General features: G+C 32.6%; 1 protein-coding gene across 7 annotated transcripts; it reads left to right on the top strand.

The window, feature by feature from the left end:
• Positions 1-27,758, top strand: LOC131928898 (SWI/SNF-related matrix-associated actin-dependent regulator of chromatin subfamily E member 1). Of its 7 annotated transcripts, none has more exons than XM_059285063.1 (17): positions 1-72; positions 11,703-11,820; positions 12,075-12,118; positions 12,220-12,303; positions 12,587-12,607; positions 12,742-12,828; positions 15,504-15,635; positions 15,964-16,033; positions 16,136-16,209; positions 16,406-16,511; positions 16,841-17,013; positions 17,128-17,229; positions 17,890-18,150; positions 18,334-18,378; positions 18,508-18,649; positions 23,739-23,825; positions 24,384-27,758. In XM_059285063.1, the coding sequence occupies exons 2-17, from the start codon at positions 11,769-11,771 to the stop codon at positions 24,653-24,655; spliced, it is 1,752 nt and encodes a 583-aa protein (XP_059141046.1). In that variant the 5' UTR covers positions 1-72; positions 11,703-11,768; the 3' UTR covers positions 24,656-27,758. The 7 variants fall into 7 exon arrangements, with proteins under 7 accessions (XP_059141046.1, XP_059141048.1, XP_059141051.1 ...); XM_059285065.1 differs by having other exon boundaries at positions 3-152; positions 12,742-12,816; XM_059285068.1 differs by having other exon boundaries at positions 3-152; positions 16,457-16,511; positions 23,739-23,819.

The raw sequence follows: 27,758 nt of genomic DNA, 5'->3' as shown, positions 1-27,758 counted from the left end.
GCTTTTTCTAAAGGGATTGTGGGATGGCGTTGATCGCCTTTGTTAAATTATAGCCCCTATGCACTTGTTCCAGTGTGTACGATAGATTATTTTAAAAATATTTGGCCTTGTTCTTGAAGGCTATTATTTTGTAGTCTATTTTGATTATGCAGGTAGATCTATATCTATATGTAGTTACAGTTTAAACTAACCAATGTTTTTAGTTTTTAATTAATGGTGTCTGGCCATCGCTCCTCTCACCACACATAACCAAGCCAAAGCCCAGCAGTGCGGAAGTTCATTGTTGCAACGTTGGGGCTTGCGGCTAGACTCACAAGATCTAGATCTAGATCTATGGATACAGATAACTTTGTTAATGTTGTTAATAGCGCAATCTGCTGGGTATTTCAACTGATCTAAGTGAAAGAAGTAAAGGCAGTATGGACATAGATTTAGGCCTAACACAGTGAATAGGCCTAATTTTTGTAAAACTTAACAGTACAGTTCTGAGTTCAGTGTTCAGAATCAAATGTTGACAATCAGGTGTGGGGAAATTGCGAAAAGCGAAATGGCGAGGCGGGAAAATGCGAGAAGGTAATGCGAGACATACCTGCGAAATTAAGGGTAAATAGTAGCGAGGCTCACTAAATCTTAATTTTAATTTTTTATTTTTTTAACCAATACCAATAAAAGCTAGAGATATTTTTCTAACTAACTAGGCACTACATTTGATGATTTTAGCTCATTATGAACTAAAATACATGATTTTAATTATTGGTGCCATACAGCTTAGCTGTGAAAGATTTTTCCATGACAACCAGTCTGAGATCTGATTCCTAAAGTTGACCTGAAAACTACCTAGGAGGTTCGTAAGGATCATGTGTGGGGAGGGGGAAGTGGAGGTATGCTGCAATAAAACGAAATCGAAAGGATACTCGTAACTTGGTTATGTAATCTATTTACTATATTTTTAGCAAACGCCAAATGAATGAATAGCTAGGCCAATGCAAAAATTTAATTTCAGTAAAACAATATAATAGTTACATATTTGGATAGGGGCTGTCAATCTGATTACAGATCAGTTTGAATTTTCAAAATCTGACCATAAACAAAAAAGTTATGAATTTTTTAGTCATTAAAAAACAGCAGTTTTTTCAGACAACCGGGATAGACCCTGAAAGAGGAAAAATACTGGGAGGGTATGGACCAAATTTTTAAGCGTTTTTCACTAAAAGTGGTATAAAAGCCAGAATACTTTATCAATTGATGTAATTTTAAGACATTTTATAGATTTTTGTATGCTGAATCCAATGATGCTATTTTAAAAAGTGTCCTTCGATTACTCAACCTACTAATCTCATAGATTATGTAATACCCCCCTTTAAATTTTTTTTTAAACATCTAATAATCAACGTGATAAGAAGTCATTCTTTAAATGTAACGCTGTTTTAATCTAAAATATGACATTTGTATATGCTCAAGCTAATGGTAGATTTGAAATGGTCCAACATTGTTACATAACTATCAAATTTTAAGGTTATGTAATCCCACCCTTTGCTCAAAATATACCCTGAATTTGTTTTAAAATCACTTTTGCTCATTGTCAGTTAACTTCAAGTTAATAGCCTACTAGAAGAAAATATAACTAATCAAGTTTTTCAATACAAAGAGAAGAATGCTATAGATATCTAGTAAATTTGTGATTAGGTAACTTCTTAAAAGATGTTATGTAATCTATGTGCAATACTATAGGCCTACTCTGTTCCAAAAATAAAGGCCTATCTCATTATAATTATATTTCTTGTTTTTTTTAAATATCTTAATCCTTTTTGCTATAGAATTAGTCTAGTTACAAATGTGTCTGATCAGAATCAGAGTGTGCTTTATGGTAATTACGTAATATTATTACCCATATTAAAGTTAATCATTTTTACAATGTCAATGAAATAAACTTTAGAGGAAAATATTTTTTTTTAAAACTTGCACAAGGTATAGATCTAGTTATAGATACATAACATAAATTTATATTTATGCCCAATGTTTATGCTAGTAGTAAGTATGTTTATGTATTTTGTAAGCCTACCAGTAGGCCTTTTACAATTAAAAACTTTCTTAAGAAAAAAGCACGTGTTTGAGTGCTTGACTGTGTAGATCTAGTAGATTCTAGAAATTGTGTAAGATTACCGTGTTTGGCTATACACAGACACGTGTACCACCACCAGCTTTTGCCTAGATTTAGTTCAATCAGACATGTGGGTAACCAGGTCTTCTGACCAACGAATTTTAATGCCCTATTACGTAAACACGACCGCTGGATAGGCTAGTTGGCCAACCCGATGAACGTGTCAGATGAATATTATGTAATCTCAGAGACAAAAGTCTGGCAAGATTTCCTGATCTATGTCCGAGGGCTAGTAACATCAACTCCACAAAGTGAAGGGGGAGGTAGGTGGGGTATGAAACCACCGTGTACCGTACGGGTGTTATACAACATCAAAAGCGATGCTCGTCGGCTTGTCGCGTCACGGACTAGTGGGGGCGGGGTGAGGCTATGGGTGTTACATACGGTGTAGGATGGTCAGTGGCTACCCCCATCCACCCCACCCCATTTTGGTCGCTTTGGCAAGCTAGTGGTATTAAAATTTGTAGAAAAGAGCCCCGGATATAATTTAATTTATTTTTAAAGCCATTTTTACGAAAATGTAATGTACACAATAATGAAACGTTACACGAATCACATCACAGCATTGTTTGATCGGGCCGAAGCTATTCGGATTAATTTCTAAAGAAGATTAATTTTGACGAATAGTCTTCAGCCGTAAATACTAACAAAACTTTTGTTTGACGTTTCAATGGGTTAAGACAAAGTTATGCAACATGTCTGTGTGCTTATAAATATAAAGTAGCAATAGCCGTCGAGTCAAACACGGGAACACATGTATCTATCTTTAGACATTGTTTATAGTCTCATCCAATCGGATCAAGCGCCTAGCGTCACGTGACCACACACTCGGCTGTGCCACACGATGTGTAGATCACCAATCAGTCGGACGGCAGCCGACGCGTTAATTTTTATTTTCGTTCGGTTTTAAAATGTATGGACGGCTTTATTACGAGGTGCTATATTACATGTCATACATTAAAATAAACGGCGGGATTTCGGGAATACAGCTCAGGGTTCAAATGTAAAATATGTCCAATAATAGACCGGGAAACTTGGTTCAACTTTGCGGTCCGATATCTCCAAAAGTATTTAACTTATTTTGACCACGAACCCTGAGCGTTATACGTCTACATTTAATGTATTCGTCTGCCAAATTTAACTGTTGTAGTACGTAAACTCGATACGTGTATACAAATTTTGTAACGCGTCATCAGTTTAAAGACGGCGATTTGAAGCACAGCAGGGCGGTTCAGTCAGACAGCGGTCGGCGAGTCGTGTTTATATTTTCGGTCCACTTCAAAGTCTATAGACATCCTTATTATAAGGCCTTAAAGGACATATCATACATATTAATAAACGTCGAGATTTCAGGAATACAGCTCAGGGTTCAAATAAAAAATCGGTCCATAAATAGCTCAAATAACTTAGTTTAACTTTGCGGTCTGATATCTCCGAAAGTATTTAACATATTTTAACCAAGAACCCTGAGCGTTATACGTGTACATTTAATCTATTCTTCTACCAAGTTTCACAGTTGTAGTACGAAAACTCACAGAGTCTATAGACTCCAAGTAACACCCCCCTTTTAAAAAGGTGAAAAAGCCTCCCCCCTAATCGGCACGTCGCCGCGGAGGGTAAAAAATGCGATTTAATCGGCGATTTCTTCAACGTCTGAAATAATAGAGAAATCAAACTAATACAGTTAAAAAGGTAATTCAATTACGAACAGAATGATGTATAACATGTTAATATAAACACAATAAAAGCATGCAAAAAACAGAGTTAAACATGCAGGGGGTAGGGAAAAGCCGATTTGTCCGATTTTCTCGGCAGCGGCATTGGCCTAGCTAGAATGAACCAAAAATAATCACGTATAAATGTTTAAAAATATATAGATCTAAACTTTTTAAAGGTATTCATTTTCACGTTTTATTCAGTCTTGATTAATCAGTGTAAATAGGAATGTTTAATTAGGACAATTATGCATAATAATACATAGATTGAGTTAACGGCGGAATCTAACCCTCCTCCCTTATCCAGCATGGAAGCTTTGTCTAGGCTGAGTTTTAAATATTAAAAAAAAGTATATAGGCATAATAAAATATCTGTTTTTATTTTTAAAACTGTCGTTGCATTAAATTTCATCACACTTGAGCGAGAAATGCATTCCAAACATCGCCACTCATAGGCTGTGCGTAGTGACGGCTCGCTCGCGTTGTTTTGTCAACGAGAGAAACATCGCCCGTCCGAAGCTAGAACCAGGTGGAGTTTTAATACTTAAATTTGTATCTAGAGCTGGTGTGTAGATCTAGATAGATCTATTTAAAGATTGTTAGGCTACGCCTATCACATTAACGTTGATCACTTGTGAGTGAAAAATTATGCAAATTCGTCACGAGCCCGCTTGCGTTCTATCGTCACGCGAGCGTGTGCGCAAGTCCCTGTACTGTGTCAACTAGATCTAGATCTAAGAATGCAAACTTTTGTTTATGCAGGCTGTCCTCTAATATGATTATTATAATTTATTAGCCTAGCCCTTCTGGATCTAAATCATAATAATCAATTATATAAAAATGAAAGCAAATGAAAATAATATTAACTAGGCTATAATTCGATCTAGTAGTAATTAGTAATAATAAAATCAAGTAAATAATTTAGCACCTAGACTTTTTCGAGATCGCGTTTCACCACGAGATCACAGGTTTACGGGCTTTTACAGAAATACCAACTAATTCCTATCTTCCCGTGTTCAGATCGAAATACTTAATTAATTTGTCCAGCAATGTAAAAATCAAAATTGGAAAATATTCACTTAACGCTCGTCAACACAAACGTAGTAAAGAGTCGATAGAGCCACCTAGGCGAACGTCTGCCGCCCAATAGCGGTCACGTGGGTTATGGAATTTTTACTTCTGGTGGTGACCGTTTTGGAGAATTTTTAAAAAAATTAGCGCATGTAATATTCGATTTATTTTTACACAGACTGTTAAATCTAATATTGATGTACTTTCGGTTTCCGATCTACATCGTAGTTGCTAATATTTAAAAAGATCTACGAATGTTTGTCGGCACCACTTTTTGAGCTTCGGTCTTCATTATCCAAAGCAATTTATAGCGTTTCTCTGGCATATTTAGCACTGCCAACTATAGTTTGTTTACATTATGTGAAAAAACCGCAATTTTTCACGAGGTAAACATTTTAAAAACGAATTCCTATAAAGTCACTTGGGCAGACAAAAAAAATGTCCGAAACTAAGCGTCCGGTTTAGGACGCCATGTTGTTGTTACAGAGGCGTAGCGACCCTTCCCGGCGCCCGGGGACAAACTTTTCGATTAGCACCCCCCCCCCTCAAACTTTCGATTTGCACCCCCCCTCGAGATTTTGATTTGCACCCCCCCCTCAAACTTTCAATTTGCGCCCCCCTCAACCTTTCAATTTATTTTTCCAACCCATTTTGGCGCCCCCTAAGCTCGGCGCCTGGGGACATGTGTCCCCCCCCCCCCGCTACGCTACTGTGTTGTTAGCAACCAGAGACGCTTTCAAGTTAGTTATCCTTGCTATAATAAGTATGCATCAAATACTCTCACCAATACCAATCTGAAGGGTAGATCGATGTGTTTCGCGGGCTTTTATAGCCTTGTAAGATACCTATCATCACATGGCCAGGTAAAAGATCACTAATGATTCTCAATTAGCCTAATTACGCAGGAAATCAAGGCCAAATTGTGAGCCCATTTGAAATAATATACAACCCTTTTAGCGTCTATTGCGCATACTTCCGTACAGCATCCATCACAATAGCGATGACGTCACAATTAAAAATTACGTGCTTTCAGTGACCTTTTTTGGGCGCCGATTTCTTAAAATGGTTATAAAATAATTACAATATTTTTTCACTAAACGATCAGTCTAATAATAGCCTACCGTACAGTGCCATTTGGACACCTAACAGACCATTATTTAAAGTTTTTAAACAACTCAAACTATACCCATGTTTACGTTTGACCTACATTGTCGGAAGCAAATTTTAATTTTTTTTTCTGGCAAAAATAGCTTTGTCATCTTCAGATAGCTTAAAATACGCAAAAAAACGCCATTTTTCGCGTGATAATTATTTTTAATGTTAATGTTAAGGTGGTCTCTCGAACAAAGCTGAAAAAATTGCCCAATCGTAGGCCAAGGTGTGGTAGCCATGTTCTGGTTAGCAACCAAGGACGCTTTCGAGTTAGTGAGCCTCGCTAGTAAATAGCGAGACACTTTTTGCGAAAAAAGTTTTTTTCTTTTTTTTCCATCTTTATTTATTTAAATTATTTTTTTTTTGTTTTAAAATAAACAAGCATTTAGCCAAGCCCTTTAACACGAGTGTTGTATGTTGTTATTTTTTATCTAGATACTAAGAAGATAGATATACCTAGATCTATCTATTTAAAAATCCTAACATCGTTGCTGTGCTGCTGTCATCGCCTGCTCTTGTTAGCGAGAGGGAAATCCCGTCTCAGTCGGCATTAATTTAAAAATCTAGCCCGCTCATGTTTATACAAACGTGAGCTGTGTCATTGTGAATTGGTATATCTTGTCAGCAGGAGAGATATTTTGCAACATCTATTTATGGATTTTTGTACTTGCAAAAAGTGTAAAAGTATAAACAATTCTAAAAAGTGCAATTTATTTTTTTATTAAGTAGGGCCTAATTTTAATTACAAACAAAATTTACAAACAAAATCTTCCGAAACAGTCCTCAAACACACCTCGTGACACTATCTTTCACACATAGTACACCCAACCCAGTTCATTAGACTCCCATTTATACATTTTTCTTTTGCTACTTCTTCCAATCCACATTCACAACATTTCACATTCTCATCACAGTTGACCTCCTCGTTCATCCCACAAACAACACTGGCACCCATGTTCTCATCATCATCACGCTCAACATCTGTTTTCCGTCTTTTATAATTTGTATTTTTTATCATTTCTGTAATTTTGGCAATGTCTTGCTCATTGTTGTCACCAGCAGTTGAGTTTTTTAAAAACATCGATATTTTCCCAAAATCTTGTCTAATTTCGGTCAAAATAGAGTATTTTAATCAATTCCTATTACAATGTATTAAAACAGTTTTCTAAAACGCGAAAGAACGTCTAAAATTCTTTTTCTAACATTGCTTTTTTATAGTGTGACTTCACATCTAACCCCCCCCCCCTCCTCCCCCTCATGACACATCGTCATAAAATTACAGACCCCCCCCCCCTTACGAGTGTAACGTCATTTATGGAAAACCCCAAATAACACCCACCAAAACAAAAAAATTCAGATAAGTTCAACTTGGTTTTATAAATATCTGAAGTAGGCCCATAGCTTACGATATAGCACGAGCAACTGATAATATCGGTGACGTCACCAGGGGTGCCACTTCTCCGGGATATCCCGGATTTCCGGATTCGAGAATCATATTTTTTTCCCTTTCCGGATTCGCAAGATTTGAGTTTGAAAATTTCCGGGTTTGCAGTTTAAAATTTTTTTTAGATAGTTTTAAGCTTGAAAATTTTGGCATTGTAAAAATCGTTTTTATCGCCAACAGTCCCGCTAATGGCCTTTTCCGAAAAAAAAAATGAATAGTAAATGACGTCAGCAACAATCTCACGCGTGCGCCAAGGACCAACTACTAATCGGCTGTATCAGATGGGTGAGGCTGTAGAAGGAACTTTTTGAAGTCATTCGTGGTGTGGCTATTTATGACGATATGGGTTGGGGTTAAACTCGCATTATTTACGTGATGTCATCAATGGGATACCGCTAGGCTGTGTAATAAAAACAACTAAATCCTACCATTACTAGCATCGCCGATCGTCTTTAAAAAAAAAACAACCGAAAGATTTTGCTCCGATCAACAAAAAAAAATTGTGTATTTGGTATTACCAAAAGAAAAGAAAAAAACTATTTGGAGACTATTTTATGTATGAAATAGAACTGTGCTGTTTTCACTCAACTTTACCGTCACTTTTTACCACCTCTTACCCGCTTCTTCAAGGTCGCGCTGACCGTAAGACCTACGTCACGAGACCACGCAAACACAGTCTGAGTCGTGTCTCTCGGTCAAGGCAGTTCTACAAGTACAAGCGCTGTTTAATTTTAACGTGGTTATTTTTAATAAGGGCCTACTTCTAGATTCAAGAAAAAAAAAACTAGAACTGCATCGTTTTATATCATTAAACAAAATATGTAGGCCTGCTATAATTTAGTTACACAATCTAGCAGGGTCTACATCTAATTGTTTTTGTTTTTTTACTTTGGTAAAACGTCATTGAAATGTTTAAAAAATCTTGAAGTACAGTGTCTGAGAAAATAGCCGCTATCACTGCCCCCTCTGAACCGCTTGTAAAAAAAAATCCGCTTTTCACTTAGTCGGGCGGCTACATCTCTGACTACTATAAGCGAGCAAAAACGTGGGGCGCCGAAGTAAAAGTTATATTACTATTGATTAGATAATACTATTGACTTTTATTAGGGAGCTTGTAGAGAGTCAACAGTATTAGAAACTGTAAGAAAATCACGGCGCCCCACGTTTTTGCTCGCTTATAGTAGAGTGATCGCTTGCATTATTGTGATGTAGGGCCTATAGCATTTATTTTCTACTTTTTAGTTCAATCAGAAAACGTGGGTTTTTTAAAACTTTTTTAATGATTATTATTTTCTACTTTTTAGTCTTTGTCTGTTTGTTTGCATTAAAATCTTGCTATCGATTTTATCTTTTCACTTTTTTTGGGTAAACGAAGACAACTCGTAAAAAGACAACTCGTAAAAAGACAACTCGTAAAAAACACGTTGTTTGAATACGTTACTGACTAGAACACATAGATTTGAACCCGTGTCGAGTGGGATAGCAATCGTGTGCCCAACCACTCGACCATATCGTCTCCCCCAAACTGGCCTACCTCCTGTAAGTTTAAACTCGGTTCAAGCTAAATTCTCTGCCCCTAAGCCTGTGGCGACATGTGATCGTTCGCTTCACTGCGCGCGAGGTACGCGTCGCTGGTTTTTTTTCTAACGCTAGCAGAGGAGAATTATATATATAGATTATATAGCGGTCTAAAATGCTCAATAAAATGTTTCCATTGATCAATTTAGTAATAATAACAATTGAATATTCAATGGTCATCCAAAAGAAAGCTTCCCTGAAAATTTCAGCGCGCTAGCTAACTGGGAAGTGCCAGAAATTTCGATCGCAAGATTTGATTGGAAAGACAAACAAACAGAGAAAGCAAGTTAAAGAAAACGTGGGAAAAAAAATACTATATGTTGACAGAGGTCAGACAAGATTTTTGGCAAAATATCGTATTTTAAGAAAAATTCAACTGCAATTTTTAGGGGGGGGGGGGGGGGGGGTAGGCTGAGGCGTGACGTCATTTTAGAGGGTGGGGTCTGGCTTTTTGTGACGATATGTGACAGAGGGGAGGTGGGAGGTAAAAATCGTCAAAAAAGCGTGACATCATTTATGGATGACCTCATTAGTGTTGACTGGGAAAACAGGGTTTAAGGTTTTTGTTGTGGCTGTTAATAATTAAAGCCTTGAATAGCTACAGTAAGTCAACCCTGTATTTTAATACAGTGACAATCTTATTAGGGGTCTGCATATAGTGGGCCTATTATTCAACAACAAGACATAGAGGTTAGCAAAATATTTGTTACTTAACAGTTGGCTGACTACACACTTTAACTCAAGCTAGGAAGTTCTAAAAAATTAAATAGTTATGTTATAAAAGCTGGCTGGGGGGGGGGGGGGAGTTCTACAATAGCACATTATGGTGTAGGCCTAGAGATGGGACTAACATTGTAAACTAATTTTGTTGTAAGCACAATCCTTTAAAGATTATTTTTTATTTGAAGCTTGTTACAAAGAAAATAAATCCATTTTAAAGGAATGTAAATTGAACATAATATGAATCAAATGTCTCAAAAATAATGAAATATTAGTCCATTTTATTTTGAAATTCCGCGCGGAATTAAGTTTCAGGGTTTCAAACATTTCAAATTTTAGTTTCAGGATTGGTAAAATTTTGGGATTCATTTTCAGGATTCACTTAGAAAATGAGTGGCACCCCTGCGTCACTTTATTTTGTTGTATCCAAATGATGTAGGTATTTCCTTGTGCTTAGATTTATATGGTAAAAAAAGCTAGAAAAAAATCGTAGGCGGCGGCTATAATACAAAATTTCTATGCAACAATAGAAAATATGTTTGCGGCGGCAGCGGATCCAGGCATGGCGATCTTCAAAGACGGTAAGTCAGGCGGCCTCGGCGTTCCACACAAAAGACAGAAGTTGATCTATCGTCGGCGGTATTTCCGTCGGTTTCGAACAAGGTGGTATTCTAAGTAGACACAAAAGACGGGGGGAGTTGACAAATCATCAGTATGTCTAGCGACGGAAAAATCGGAAGTTTTAACAATGTAAACGAAACGTCTTTGAAGTCTGGACCAAATACCACTGAAAATCGGGTGCGGTAAATTTTTCGCAGAAATCTTCGCATTTCAACACCACCCAGCGTAAGTATCGGCTTGTGGTAAAATGCGAGACAAAAAAGTCACGTGACCGACCGTTTTCGCGCCCTTCTCGCATTTTCCCGCCTCGCCATTTCGCTTTTCGCGTCTCGCAATTTCCCCACACCCTTGACAATCAGTTCAGTTATCAGACCAGTCAGGCCTATAGTCTACATTTAACATTTTTATGAGTTACCTCATTAACTGTTAGCTGCATCTATTCCCACCCCGGTCCTTATAATTTATATATACTCTGCCACTATTTTAAATTAAGTGAACCCCACAGTGACCCTTGACCGTGTCTGTATTTTTTCCCTTTGACAAGAAAACGTGAGTTGGAGCAATGATATTTAGAGTTGGCATAATAGGGTATTTAGACATAGGTCCTAACTTTAGCAAATCAACAGAACTGTTTAACACACAAAATAACCACAACATAATACTAGCAAAAGTTGCAAAACCATAGGAAAAATACATCACCATAAAAGTTAGGCCGATGCTAGCCGGAATAAGATACGAATGCGCAATGGAGAGAAACTACGACTTGCCATCGCGGCGATGTTTTCGATGGTACTGCGCATGCGTGTGTTTACAACTGCAGAACCCTAACACCAACCCTAATCCTATCCCTAAACATATGACATATCCCTAATCCTATCCCTAGCCCTAATCCTATCCCTAACCCTAATTCTAGCCCTAACCCTAGCCATAGGTCACTGTGCATGCGCAGAACTATCTTTTACCGACTAAGTGGAGACGTTGGGGAGGAAAAAGTTAGGCCCCTATAATTTTAATACAGGTTATGTGAATGTGTAACCATAGACCAAACTTCTTGCTGGCCCCAGAGCCACTTCCTGTTAACCTACACTTACTGAAAATTACAGTGAAATAAGCCTAAGTGATGAAACTTCAAGAATTTTTAATTAGACTTAGCCTATAGGCCTATTATTATTATTATAGTAAAGCAAAGCTTATTTCACTTGGTTCTTTTATTTGTAAAAATAATGTTTCTTTGATTTAGGAATGTCTTAAGCTACAGTAAATTGAAACACATTGACTTCTGAAAGGTGTTAAAACAAACTGCACAATGGCTCTTCCAAATTTTAGAGGTGGTGCTGTTGTTGCTTCTCCTATTCCTTGTAAGTAACTAATTTTATGTAGGCCTAATCTAGAATTTTAATTTCATATAAATTCACAATTAGACCTGTTTTCCTATTATTACAATAGTTTTGGACATGAATATAGGCTAAACAAATTAATATTTAGATACAAAATAGTTTTATCTGATTAATCATATAGGCCTATCTAGGTCTAGTAGCTCTATACAATTACAGTTGTTACAGTATTATTAGGCCTACTGAAAAATAAATTCTTTTATCTCTTTATGTCACAGTGAAATCTAAGCTTATGCCCAGTACCCCTGGAACATCTGAAAAGGTGATATATTTAACATTTGTCCATCCTCCTTTTTTAAATAAGATTTTAAAAATTCTCCACACTTGTGTGAATGCTGACAATTTTCTTATTGCTTCTTTCAGGATAAAAATAATTCAAGTCCGTTTTTGCCCTCTAGTCATGGGCATCCCAGTTTCAATCCCACAAAAACAAAGGGTGTATCATCTGTAAGAGCTTTTTAATTTTATTGAATAATTTTCTTATTGTGAGATGTAGGCATATTTATTTATAAAATTAACAATTGGTGTTTATATCACTATAAGTAATCCACAATTATACTTTTGACTACTGAATAGAAAATTAACGATTACTTAACTATGGTGATAAAATAGTAAACATCATTAATGATTATAGTCAATGTATTATATTCAAAGTTTGAAAGCATAATTTAAAAAATTACTTGCTATGACCATTTAAAAAAAATAATATTTTTAAAATTTTGTTTCACAGGCTAGTAAAGGCTCAGGAACAGTAAGTTAAATAAAAACAATGCTTTTGAAAAATATCTTAAAAACTTAAGTTAGCCATTGAAATTGAAATTTTATGCAATGTTAATTGTATTTAACTAACATGTGTTATATATTATATAATGTTACTTTTTTCAGTCAGAAGGTCGTGTTCCTAAGCCACCTAAGCCCCCAGATAAGCCACTTATGCCTTACATGCGTTATAGCAGAAAGGTAATAGGAAAGGTTTGTCCACTGAACTTTTTACATCATTGCCATCTTGTTGTTTTTTTGTGTCAGTAGTAGTTGCATCCACTGAAAAAATCAGTGCTTGACATACTAACCTTACCTGTGTTAATAAGCTAATGTAATAAACCATCTGAACTAAAACATTTGATAATTAACAATGCATGTTGAAATACATAACTTGTCAGATTTAATTCTATATTGTTCCTTTAATATTTGCATGCATGAAATAAAAAAGAAAAAGAACAAACTTTTTTACTTGGATTTCAAATATTTAAGAAAAAAAATATTTTCAAAACAATTTTTGTAGACAAAAAAATCTTTTGCTTTATTTGAGTCAGCACTGATTTTTAAAAGAAAATTTGTTTCTAGAAGGTTTAAAAGACATGGGTCATCATTTATTTATTGAGAATTTTTATGATGGTATTTATAAAAAAGAAGAAAAAAAACAGATAACATTAAATATTCTATTGTACCCATGTTTTATATCTTCTTGTAAATTTCACATACAAAATGTTTGTAAATAAAACCTAAAATCAGGACCTGTGTACATCAGTTTCAGTATTGTGGCTTGATGGTGCATGAGCTGTAGAAAGAGAAAAAGTTTTAAAATAGAATCAACCAATCCTTATTATTTCAATTAGATAGATAGTAATCCCTTTAAAAAGACCCTAGATAATTAAACCTGTTTTTAAGATATCCAGAAAGCTTTATATATATTTTTTTAGGCAACTCTGGTTTTATTAAAAATTATTTTGTTTGGATTACCTGCAAAGCAAATAATTTATTTAAAAAAAAATTCAATGTTAATTCTGAACAGTTGAATAAATCACTGCTATTCTATTATGAAAATAACTCTAGATTAAATTAATTTACATTGTTTTAAAATCAAAATGTTCAATGAGAATTTTAGAACAGTTAAATAAATACAAGTGTCAGTACCATTCTAGTCTAAACGTGTGTGTAGATTAAATTATTTCATATAAAAATACATTTCTTTTAGTTGCAATATTAAAACCAAGAGTTATCTAGATCCTTCCCATCAGCAGTAGCTAGATATTATATGTAAAATGTTTACAAATGAGCTTGTCACTAACTATTAAATTGCTAACAAGTTGTTTGTAATTGTTTATCCCAGTGCAGTCTTAAATATATTTTGTGTTGTAATAGTTTTATATTCACTGCCAAGACCCCTTATGTGCTTTTTAACTAGATTTTAATAAGTGATTTTGTATTTTTTGACCCATTGATATATAGATACATATTCTCCAATAACGTAACTTGATTTTGGTGGGTAATTTAAAATTTAGTAAGGAGACTGAATGCTTTTTTTTATATTCAAAACTATGCATTTTCTTCAACTTGCAAAAGAACAAAAGATTTTAGCTAGAATAATTAACCTATCTTACTCTCATTATCAGGTTGATCTTGTTAAAATGCAAATGATTCTACTGTTGTTCAATAAATTTGTGTTTGTCTATAACACTTTCTATTGTTTTATGTGAATTGTTTCAGATTTGAAATGTTATTATTGATGATAAAGAACTTTTAATATAATAATATATATTCTCTCTTGTTATTAATAATGGTGACTTTATGATATTAAAATAAAAATAGGTACTTAGTGTTTGAAAATATTTTTAGTTTTTAAAGAAAGTTTGTTACTGGAATTATAATTTGTATAGAAACTTTGATAAATGCCTCTGCTTGAGATTTTTGTAGAATACTGATGAATTTGCAAGCTTGATCTTCAAACCTATGCTGCATCATGAAAATCCTAGTGTTTTATCTTTTTGTAGACTGGCTCTAATTTAACTCAATTTAATGCTTTCAATTGAAATAGATTTAGATTTAATGATAATTTTTTTTGAGTTGCCCTTTTTTTCACATCATTTTTAAAGATAGGAGCTTCATTTTCAACACTTTTAGAAAGTGGAGATAACAAAAAATTAAGCTTAGTTTCATGCACCAGGTAAAATAAGCCCACTGAAAGATGTACACAGGTTTAGTGTACTGTTTGTATGTGAAGCAACTATATGACAACAAAGGCAAACAAAAGTTAGCAAGATTGAATACAGTGGACAGACTGGCCAGTTTTGTTAAATGATTTTAGTATTCAAATGCTAGCATTTTTATAATTTATTGCTGAATATGGTTCTGGTGCCATCCCATCATTTTCATTTCAAGTTTATTTTATTCATATTTTCACTGTCATTATTATTCAACAATTTAGTCTATTTAGTCAATTTTGTTTCTATTTATCATCAGTAATAGCAAGGCATGATTTAACTATATTGGTGTTTGTTGTTGTAAACATTTGTGTATAAAACTTGATTTAATTATTAAAAGGTTTAAAAATATCTCGCTGGTAGAAAAATGTTTGAAATGTAAAGTCACCTCTTAAAATCACTCATAAAGACCAAGTGCTAAGGTGCAGTTAATAGTTGAGATCAAATATTTTAATAAGAAATGCTGCATGTGTATGAATAGTTTTCCATTCAGTCAGCATGAGTGTTATTTTAGTTATTTTCAATTTATAAAAGCATTATTTACTTAAGTGCATAAGGGTCATTAGTATTTTTAAAAATAATTTTGAGATACATCTTCACTTAAAATGATGGTGAGATGAAAAAATATGTGTATGTGCGGTGTTATTGTGCTTGTGCTCTGTGCAGGTATGGGAGCAAGTGAAGGCTCAAAATCCCGACCTGAAGTTATGGGAAATAGGAAAGATTATTGGCCAGATGTGGAGAGATTTATCTGACCATGACAAGCAAGAATTTCAAGACGAGTATGAAGTTGAAAAGGTTGGATTAATTTTACAGTTGCACCTCCTAAATTATACATGGATTTCAGATAAACACTTTAAGTGTCTGTTTATTGCAGCATATTTGCAGTACTTACTGAAAAAAATGCCTGCCGCTTGTCATGTTTAATTTTTCAGTTTCTTCTCTTAAACTATAATCATTTTCTTGTTTCTTAGCAGGTTCAACCTTCTGCACATGTTGTCTCTTCCTACACTATCTGATAACTACATCTTAAAATATTTTGTAACTATGACCAGCAGTGGCAAAACAATGGGCTGTTACATGTTGTGTGATAAATAACTAACGTCTGGATACTTTATATTTACAGGTTCAGTATACTGAAGCTTTGAAAGCCTATCATAACTCTCCTGCCTATCAAGCCTGGGTGGCTGCTAAAGGTTGGTACATTTTTTTAGAAACTTGTGATAGTTGCTTTCTCTTTGTCGATATTATTTTAATTGAATAACGTATGTTTATTAATTTGTTATTTAAATTTCTAGCGGAGAGAGAAGCTGTTGATGAAGATGAACCAATTTTAAGGCCTGAACGCCCTCCAGCCTCAGCTCAAAAACCTGTAAGTATTTTATATTTATTCCTTGAATTGTTTCTTTGGTTTCTTTAGTAACCCTTTTTTATCAAACAATTCTTTCATTTCACCTGTCAGTTACTGTGTTGTAAATTCTCTTTCAGCTAATGGTTAACAAATAACTGCTTCATTTTTTGCATGTGTAGTTTAGTTCATTTGTCCCACATTGTGATGTTTTTTTCAGAGTACAAAACGAGAAGGCTCGCATTTATACAATGAATTATACGGTTTTCAGAGTTCTAAAGGTGATGGGTCCCGTATTAGTATTCTTCCAACTGAGGATGATGAAGGTGGGTGTTGAATTTATATTCTATATGGTAGCTTTTTTATTGGGATGCTGCACTAAGGTTAGAGAAGTTATCATGCAATTAAACATGTAGTATGAACCTGAGAAGGAAAGTTGTGAGGTGTTTCTTTCTTTGGGTTATATACGCATGTTTCATTGCAGATAGCTTGGTCTTTACTGTTTTTATGTTGTGAAATTCTGTTAAAGATGTCTAAAAATTGCTGCTTTGTTTTGAAATTAAATTGTTTTTTTTTGTTGGCATGGCTAAATTAATTTATATTAGTGAATTTTAAAATCTTCAAGTTTGAAATTAGGTTAAAAAAATATCTACAGATTTAGAAGATGGCTTCACCACTAAGCATATTGCTCAAGCACGTTACCTTCGAAATCACCGCCTGATCAATGAAATCTTCAGTGACACTGTTGTGCCTGATGTTAGAAGTGTAGTTACTGAAGCAAGGATGACAGTACTAAAACGACAGGTCCAATCTCTTACCATGCACCAGGTATACATGCTTCAAAACTGCAGCTAAAAGCACAAAATAGAATTAAAAATCCTTTTGAAATAATGTCTATGTAATTTACTTTGTTAAAATGTTAAAAATTGACTTTGTTTCCAGAAAAAGTTGGAAGGAGAGTTGCATCAAATAGAAGAGAAACATGAACAGAAGAAAAGAAAATTTATGGAATCAAGTGAAACATTCCATCAGGACTTAAAGAAGGTAATTAATTTATGCAAGAGCATTGCGGTTAAAACTTTATTATCTAACATTCATAATTATAATTCATAATTTGTATCTTTTATAATACTAAAACCATATTGGTAAACTTAATCTGAGAGTGGGATATTGTTGTGGTTTGAGAACATCAAATAGTTGCTTCATATTTTAGTACAACTTTTTTGGAATGGGTTCAAGATATTTTTGATAGTGCTGAGCAAGATAGGTAATAACTGGTGAAAAAGTATAGTCCTCTCTAGACCTAGTGACCCAATTGGGTAGATGAAGTATAGTTCCTGTGTTTCTTGACCTCAGCCCATGTAATGGTGTGGTCAGCACTATGCCCAGCCACTTTTATTTTAATGAACATTTGTTCATTTTTAATGGCTAGATGTTCTTGTTTAGTATATCAGCCTCCCAGCAGGTAGACCCTTCTTTCAGACATTGGTAGATGTGGACCAGTGTAGAACGCTGGTTATTGAAATTTTCAATGTAAAAATGTATTTAATATGGGATTCCAGTGACATTTAGCATCAGTAGATGTGGACCAATGTAGAACGCTGGTTATTGAAATTTTCAATGTAAAAATGTATTTAATATGGGATTCCAGTGACATTTTGCATAAGTTAATAAATGTAATAACTGACTGTTTTTTAATTACAGCTGTGTGAAAGTAAGCCCCAGATAACTGATGAGATGTTTAATAACATGGTAGCTAAAGCAATTAAGGAAGAGATGAGAATGCGGATGCAACAGTTGGCTAGCCAGCAACAAGATGAAGAGAGAAAGAGGCAGCAACCAACAGCAGGACATGATGATTTACAAATGGGTGTGGAAAGAGGGCCTGATAATTCTTTAGTTCCAAGTTCAACCCTAATGAATGGCAACCATGAACCAATGGAAGTAGACAAAAATGCAAATCTGGTAAGGGCAGATGTTGGATGTTATCAATATTTTTTTTTCTGGCCTACTAGCGATAAGGCCTTTTTTCTACATGTGTTTTAAGTAAAGTATTTTTATAATCGTAAATTATTTAGTGTTATTGAAGTTGAGACAGATATGAGAAATATTTATATTTACCTATTTAATATAATATTTTCACCTTAGACACAAAGTCAAATGATGATGGGCAAAGAATCTCAAGTTATTATGGTAAGAAGTTTGCTAATTCTGTCTTTTCAGTCTTGATAAAAGCTATATCAGTAGACACCATCTCTAAAGAAGTAATTTTTTTAGCATGGGTATTCATTTGTTGACTAAAACTTAATAATTGTTATTAAGGCCCCTGCCATCGAGCCACACATATCTGATACAGCCACTCCAAGTCCTCCCCCAATGCCAATAAGTGAGGAGATGGGAACAAATACAACTCCTGAAAAAAGTGGCACTGAATCCCCTGGGACTCCTAGTACAGCTGGATCAGGTTAGACACGTTTTGTTTTCATCCTGGTCACCTCAGCCCTAATGCAAGTTTTCTCAAAAGCATCAGAATTTTCTCTCCTTCATTACTCTGTATTTAAAGCAATCATTAACAGTCCATGAGCATTTATTTTACTTGTCAAATCAATAAGGAACTGCAAATACTTAAACTGCAATTAGCGCTGATGGTATCTAAAAGATTGTATTAGAACTGCTTGGTTTTATCACAAGCTTACTTTACAGTCTTTGAAATATCTGGTTTTCAATATTGTGGCATGAGAGAATAATGTAATTTCACTTGAGGCTGAAATCTATGTAAAATTATAAAGTACGTTGTAAAAATTTTATGTTTAATTGTTAATTTTATTATATTTTTAGTATTCTTGTTAAAATATCCTAATTGAGACAAAAACTCCTATTCATTAGATAATAATGATCATCAATATAATTTTTTGGAAGTAAATATTTAATACAAAATACAATTATGATTATCTATAGAGTAAGGAAAAGTGATTTAAGCAGTGTCATTAAAAAAAATTTTTTTACATTAATTTAAGCATAAATAATTTAGTTATCACATCTCATTGTACTTTGTTGTATTTTTATTTTATAACACTTGATTTCTTTTTCGATTTTGCTTCCACTTTGTTTTCGCGCCGTAAATGGTGTCTTCATGTTAGCAATATTCTGTAGCGCTTAATGCGCTTTAAAAAGAAAACAATTCAAAGAATGCAAAGGTCTCCATTGGGTTCAGAACATTTGACTTGTAATCAAAAGTTACTTTGCATTTTTTTTTTACCTGCAGTGATGTTTTTATTTACTGTTTACCTTTTTATTTTTGTACTCTTCATGCTTTTTGTTATGTGTCTTGAATTTTTATGGTAAAAATCTTGCCTTGTAAATCAACAAATCTTCTGAAGCACATCAACTCAAAAATCTTTGCACAAAGGAGCCAGAATTAGCTTGTTATGTTAAACTCTTTTGCTGTAGACTTGTTAGTTTTGTCTAAAAGTAATAACCAATAAGTCACTTATAAGAATACATAGTTAAGAAGCATTAAGCGCAAAACAGAATATTGTATGGAAGATGCCTTTTATGTCTACAATCTGTTCGCATCAATACTTTACAGAAGCAGAATAGATAGTTCACATAAAAAATTTTGATTTGCGATTTGTTCTACATTGCTACAAAAGATATTTTTCAAGCTCTGGCTATGTAATATTATTTGGGCAAGGCAGGCTCCAGAGAAATCACATGAAGTAAGTTGGTGGTGGGTTTGCTTTTCATTATTTTTTTTTGTGTGTGCTTACTGTGGAAAGCGATTAGAAAAAAGTGCCATTATCTGCATGTCCCATGGTTTTTATCTTGTTGTTACATTTTTTTTTTCAACCCACCTACCCTTTCAGTTAAAATTCTGGTAGTGATAGTTTTGAATGATTTACAGAATTTAGTTGTTTCTTTACTTGAGCAGTAAATGTTAACCTAAAAAAGAAGTTCTTGTAGAATTAACTGCTAGATCTCCCAGATATGTTTAGTGTCTAACACAAGTTTTGTCATGCAGCAAAGGAGTTTCTCATAACTTGCTCTACTTTTGTGCAATAACATGATAACAGGCCTAGGTGGAATGAATTATTTGATTTCAAAGAATCAAATACTCTGTAAAAACATTGCAGTGGAATGCTGACTTTGCTTTTGAATGTTTTCTATTATAAAAATTTCTTTATGCATCAGTGATCAGCATGCTTGTGATGTTTGTTTCCTCACTACACATCTTTTGTTGTTTAAAGTTGAAAAGTAACTGTTTTCTAGTAGTAAACTTTTCTCAATCAATTTTTTTTAACATCCTAATATAAATTTAAGTAATGAAAATATGTCAATATCAAAATATTTTGATTGAGGCTGATTTTTAAAATTATCTGATTTTTAAAATACTCATAATTTTCCATTACCTTCAAGTCTTTTCTTTCTGCAATAAATTATTGCATGTTAATATTTTAATAATAAAGTTAAACAGTGATTTTTCAAAGTAAGAATTTTGTGTCTGGAAGGTATAGTTAACTTAAAATTAATTTATGCACCTTTACAAAAGTCTCTTAAAAATCCAGTTTACCTTTTGTTTTTAATTTCCTAGCTAAAGATGGCACACCTGAATCATCAACAAACACCAATGGTGCATGCTCTACAGTGGGAGAGGATGATGAAGATGCTCATATAGACAGTGTTACTGACAATGGGAGATCAAAGCCATAGTTTTTTTTAAAATACTTGTATTATTAAAATATTTGATGTATTGCTTTGTGTAAGAAAATCGGAAATGTTATCCACTTTCATTTCAGTTCAAAATATCTTGTAGCATAAAAACACTTCAGAGAAACAATTCTTTTGAGTATATAGCTTTCCATTACTTTGCCTTGGTGATTTTATGGATTCCAGAAAAAGTGGGTGCAAAGGGAATTTTAGAATAGCAAGCACAAAGTATATAGAAACCTATTTTACATAGATCAGAATCTAAACATTCAGTTTCCTCATTAATAACAATAGTTGGTATAAAAAAAATAACAATCTTGATTTATCATTAAAATCCATGAAAATATTTAACCTTTTTCAGAAACATTTAAGTAACTTTATATTATAAACCAGCCAAATAAATTTGGAGTTGTTGGGGGACAATTCTTTTCGTCTATAAAACTTAATTGTGATGCTGCAGCACTTGATTTTTATTTTGATTATACTCTTATGTGTCTAATAATTTAAAATCAGTTTCATGAGGAAAAGCTTTCTTACAATATTCATTTCCTAATATTTGGTACCATTATTAAGGTTAAGCTATTAATTTCTGACAAATAGCATTCTGTTAATTGCTTCAGTTCACCCATTTTGTTTACTGTTATTGGTCCTACAATTGTTGAATATACAAGTATTATTTAAAATAACTCAAAAATCCCATGGAAAGAAAATTTGGCTAAAATTTTCATTTTTTGTTTGTTTCTTGAGGTTAGTTTAGTGTTTCATATATTTTGGAAAAAAATTTCTTGAAACTTCTATACCAATTTTAGCATGGTGAAAAACCAGCCCCGCCCCTCATCCTTTGATAATGTAAATATTTTATTAAAAGTACACCACATAGTCTATTAATTAACTCAAGTCCCATTTTTATTGAACTCTTGTGGTCTTGTATCTTTTGTTTTGCCTGGCAAAGGATAATATGCAAGAGTTTTCACTGGAAATCCATTTTATTGTTTGTAATTTATGTTTTGAGTGAAATTTAAACATCTTGTGTTCATTGTGTTTTTTTAAGTACTGTTTTCACAATTCTGGTGTTTGCATTGATAATGTATCTAGAAGTCAAGTTAGGGTTAGTATTTAGTTATCTTCTTGAATTAGGATCTTAAAACACATGTTCTTATTAACGTATTAAACATTTCTTATTGAAGAAAAGTGTTCCTTAAAATGGTATACACCACATTCAATCTTGACTAGTATTTTTAGTCCTGAGCTACAAATCTTTTCTAAACAATTTTAGTTTACTTAATGTGAGCTAACATAGCCTTCTACTGTAAGTGTATTAGAATTTCTCTTATATAGCTTGTACAAAAAAGAGGTACTTGAACAATGGTGATTGTATGTGGGAAGTGTTTATTTTAACTTTTCTTTTACAAGTATTGTACCAATTTAAAAGTGTTCAGTTTAATTTTCTTCCACCAAAAGTTCATTTTATAAATAATTAACCATTGTCTGTGAATATTTTTTCCAAAATTGGTATACATTTTTTTACTTATGTTTTGTGTATGCATTCCAAAATGAAACATTTTACATTCATAACCTGTTGTGTTGGCAAATTTTAACATTCATCATTGTTTGATTTGTGGTGAGACTTTCTTGATACCTGCACTTTTTTTAAAGTATATGTTTGTATAGTTTTCTGTGCATCTGGAAACTTGTTTTTCCATTGGACAAGAATAATGAATTCCACAAATTTGTTCATGTCAAACACTTTACTATCATACATAAATAAAAGACAGTATTGGAGAATATATCATTTAATTACTTAGCTTGTTTGCATTTGAAACTAAAGTAATTGCAAACTATAAAACTTAAGTCTCAATAGTTTTTCTCCTACAAATATTTGCAATGGTTGTATTTTTTTAATCTTATTTTTTTGGTGTAAGTTTCCGACATCAGACACTGTAGTCCCCTTTGTTAAACAGAGTCCTTGTATACTTTAATCATTAGCATGTTTCAGTTGAACAATGTATTCTCTATATATTGTGGAATGTTAATAAAATGACGTGTTTTCAAACCAGTATTTATTTCATTATTAAATTGTCGTCATTTAGTCTCTTTAAAGTTATACTGCTTATTGTGTCAGATATATGTAGGATTAACAGTTTTTCCTAATATGGATCATTTTTAAAAGTATTTCAAGAAAACTGCATATAAATGTAATAAAATGTGTTTAAAAGTAGACTATTTGAATAATCATGTGAATTATATAGGCTTAGGAAAGCTAATGAAACTAAATGCAGTTTTATCTTTTACTTATAATACTAGTTTAGCAGCAATTAAAATAAATTTAAGTTATTGCCAGGTAATGTAAAAATGGAAGTGAAATTGAATGTGTACTAAATTTGGAAAATAGGTTGTGATAGTTACATCTTTAATTTATACTTGTATCTGGTAGGTAGATTTATAAATACAATTATAAATTAATCAGATCTCTTGTTTAAATGGGAGTAAAAATTTTACCAATGTTATTTACCTTAAATTATTATTACACAATTCCATTCAAAAAATTATTTTTATTCATTTCCTAAATTATAAAACTTTAAGAAAGAAATTAGGGCTCCCTTTTATAACATTAAAGACACTGTGTTTGAATGTTCATTTTTGTATCATAACATTTTTATAATTATCTCATGATTCAAAGTTAGTTTGAAACATTTAATTTAAATCTTTTTTAGCCCAATACAATAAGCATTCTGCAAAATAACCACTGAACATAAAATTAATTTGAACAGCTTTTACTGATAAATGACAAAAACTATTATAGAACTATTTTAGAGCTTTAAATAACTTTTTTTTTGTACATCCAGAAAGGGAAATCACTGGTGAGAAGGAAATGTGGCAGCAGAAGACAAAGTCTGGAAAAGTGAAGAAAGTGAAGACCTCAGGAGGTGAGTGTAAGGAAACTTTTTATAACTTTTCTCTATATTATTTTATAAGTAATTAAAATGTTCGGAAAAAGCCTAACATCACATTTACACTTGCGACATGTATACTATAACTTAACACATCTAGAAAAATAGATTGCCATAAGTTAATTTTATCAGAACATGTATAGAGGTAGCCTACTCACTTATTGCGAAGTTTTTTTTCTATACATGTCACAAGTTTGAAAAAGGATTAATCAGAAACTTTTAGTACCTATAGAACCAGACAGCCCATGGACCTGACTTCACTTATTTCTGGAATATTATGGGATAGTTTGTCAACACTATGCCCAGCCGCCTTTACTTTCCCTAATGCGAGTCAGGTACCCATTAGAGCTGGGGGGGGGGGGGGCTCATGGACACTCTACAGATCCTGGGATCAGAAAGTTATTAAATACTGTTTTGTTTATTTTAAAAAGTAAGACTTGTAATAGCTTGTCATCCATGGTGGTGTCTTACCCAAGCCCTGTTCAAACCTGCTTAGAATGTTTCACTGATTAGATTTTATTGTTACACCTGTTACCACAGCTTCCCCTGGCAAGAGAGAGAAGGCAGACAAAGGGGACAAAAATTCCCGCAAGTTCCTCTGTGATGTTTGCAACAAGGCTTTCAAACAGAGACATCACCTCACCGAGCACAAACGCCTTCACAGCGGCGAAAAGCCATTTCGCTGTACCTACTGCGACAAACGGTTCTCCCATTCTGGCTCCTACAGTCAGCACATGAAGTACAGGTGCAAGGTGATTGAAGCGCTCACACCCAAGGATGATGATGATGGCACAGGGGACCAGAGCCCATAGAGATGTTGCGACCATAATTGAAATACTGGACCCTGTTGGGTGTTATGTTGCATTTTAAAAATTTTAATATTGTTTATTTATAACTGTGACATGTCGTATCTTAGTGTTTTTATTATGACACACACACAGTGCCTTTTTAATCTGACAAAAATTGTATATTTACTTAAATAGATAGTGTATAACAACTACAATTGATAATTTAGGAGTTGCATATTTGTACAGCATTTTTAGCATGTTAAAATAAAATGATGGGAAAGCCACATACAACAGTCTGTAAGCTAAATCTTGAATCTGTCCATGCGACAATTACAGTGATTTTAGACAGTTTTATTAATGTACAACAAAATACTTTTGTGTTGAACTAAGCAGTACTGCATTGATTTTATGATTATGGAAAAGTCATTTTTTGTACTAATTTGGTAGCATAATAAACTAAATCTTTTAAGGTCGAAAAAGAAAGAAGTATTTTTTTCTTCACTTATACTAGATAAAAATCAATCATCTTATAAAGTACTAAGTTTTAAATGTAGAAATTAATTCTAGTCATTTAAAATCTAAACTACAATCTCAATATTTGCATAATTGTCTTAAACATTTTTCATCAATATTTGCTTTTTGTAGTAAACAATAAAACTAATTATATTGTAGTATCAATTTCATAACTTCGGTTTAAGGTTGTTTTTTATATGAATCTCAATGATAGTTTGTTTTACAGCGTGGTTGTGTATATTAATTTATTATTCATAATATCAGTCATCATGCTTATAAACCATTGTTATTGAACAGTAGATCTTATAATGACTAATCTTATGAACGGGTTCGGAGTACAAGATCACACTGCCCATTTATTTTGCTGTTTGTGCCTTATAATATGTCTAGTTTTTATTTTATTTTTATAATTGTGTTTAAAAATTATGAAAAAAAATGTCAAACCGTTGTAAAATGACTCTGGTTTTTTTTATGAGTAGTTACCTGTACAATCGATTTAAGATTATTTCAACCTGTTTTACTTTGAATATTTGTCATCTAGTCCAAAGAAATATTTTCCTTTTATTTACCTTTAAAGAAAATTAGTTATATTTTTTTTTTCATTTTATTTATTCATATTTCCTTTTTGTGTTTATTACCACAATTTCTTTTGTGCATTTACCTTTCATCTCTCATTTGATCTCATGATGGGGTTCGGCTACAATCATTAAGTTTTGATTCTTTTAATTTAATAAAAACTTAATAAAATTTAAAAACAAATCTCTCTGCCCAAATTGTTAATCTCAGACAAAAAAAAAAGTGTTATTGCTGTTATGCAAATTTTCTTTGTAAAAATGTAAATTGTAGCTTTAGTTGTTTTTTTTTGTATCTTAGAACCTTATTTTTTGATGGAAAATAATAAGTTTTAAAGAGCATTTCTTGTCTGTAGTATTAGTTTAGCAATAACTATTCATTTTATTAAAATGAAATGCTTTTTTAAAATTTGCTGCATTGAACAAATTACATTCATTTTTTCATTTAAATTTCTTTTTTTTTTCTTTTTTAAAAAAAATGTATTTATTTTATTTTTTTTAAATATATATAAATACATGTGGTTGTACATCATTTAGTAATGGAGACTATTGTCATACTTGTAACATGTTGCAGCAGTGATAAATTGCATTAATAAGATGAAATTGGACCTTTTTTTTTCATGAAACTGATGATGGTGCTAAAAGATATATCAATATGCACACCACAAACCTGTTTATATTTTATTAAACCACATTTTATATTGAAACTGCTATGAAAGAAATATTCTGTTATTCTATTACACTGCTGAAAACTGCAAATACAATATTAGTAGTACAAAATGTAGTTATTGATTTTTCAATAGCTGCATGTAAGTTGTTACTGACTTTTTATTAAAACCATTTTTAAATGATTAATTGTCCATAATATTACTTATCTTTTAAAAGGTTGAAATTTAAACTAAATGTACAATTTTACATGTACACATTCATCTTTAGAAACATATCGTAATGATTTGAATACTTAAAAATTTCATTTCAATCAAATTATGGACACTTTTTGTGTGAAATGTAAATATTTTTTATGAACAAAGGCATGCCTTGTGCAATTGTACTTAAATTGTAATAACCTGCTACTTTATTGTTTCACAACTTGTTCTGAATAGTTTTACTTTGCTTATGAAGTGTTTTTTGAAAAGGGTTGTGTTGGGTCAGTGCCTTATTCAAATGGCTCATATGTTATTTGTACTTAATTTAGTAGTCCATCAGGGCTTAGTGAAATATATATTTCTTATAATGCATACTTAAATTGTTAATAATGAAATGTTAACCAAACTCTTTTTTACATTCTATAAAATTCTAGTGTTTAAATTATCCAATTTTAGATTTCCCCTAGCACATTCAGTTTCTTTCTGCGTGAAAAGTTAAAATAAAAATAGAGATTATCAAGTTTAACTTAAAAATACATCAGCAGTTTATCTCAAATCCAACAGTTTTTATTTGTGAAATTTGACCATGAACCCATCTCAGGTATTTTATTTTTAAGTCAAGATGGTCTTTTTGTATTTCTAACATTGTTTGTCTAATTGCTTGAGCTTTTAATGTACTTATGTTACAACCACATGACTTGTACTGAAATACAGTATAACTAAGGAAATGGTTTATAAAAGATGGAATGCTTAGCTTAACTATGCCAGACTGAAGTAGTTTAAGGTTTCAAATATAAGCTCAGAATAGTCATTTTTAATATGCATCCCTGTTGAATAGCATTTTTTAATCATTTACCACAAAAACATGAGATTTATTACAGTGAAAAGTTTAAAAACTTGAATGAATGTGCTATAGCCATCATTAGACATCCTGTCTATGAATCATGTTTGCTTGTGTTAATATATTAATGGTCTGCTTGTGTTGATATTGAGTTACATTAATGGTCTGTCATCTTATGTGCTGTCTAGTCGTGAGTAAATCTCTACATAGAGTATATCTCATACAATTATTTTGCTATCAAACATAATTTTTTATTTTATCATGCAAAACTTCTTAAGTACATACATATTTTTATTAATAAATTTTTTTTTTAAAACTTTAACTTTTTGTTAAAT

Source organism: Physella acuta, unplaced genomic scaffold (assembly GCF_028476545.2).
Source record: "Physella acuta isolate Inbredline_101_S28 unplaced genomic scaffold, ASM2847654v3 ptg001562l, whole genome shotgun sequence".
Lineage (NCBI taxonomy): Eukaryota > Metazoa > Mollusca > Gastropoda > Physidae > Physella > Physella acuta.
This window is presented reverse-complemented; position numbering and strand designations above follow the sequence as displayed.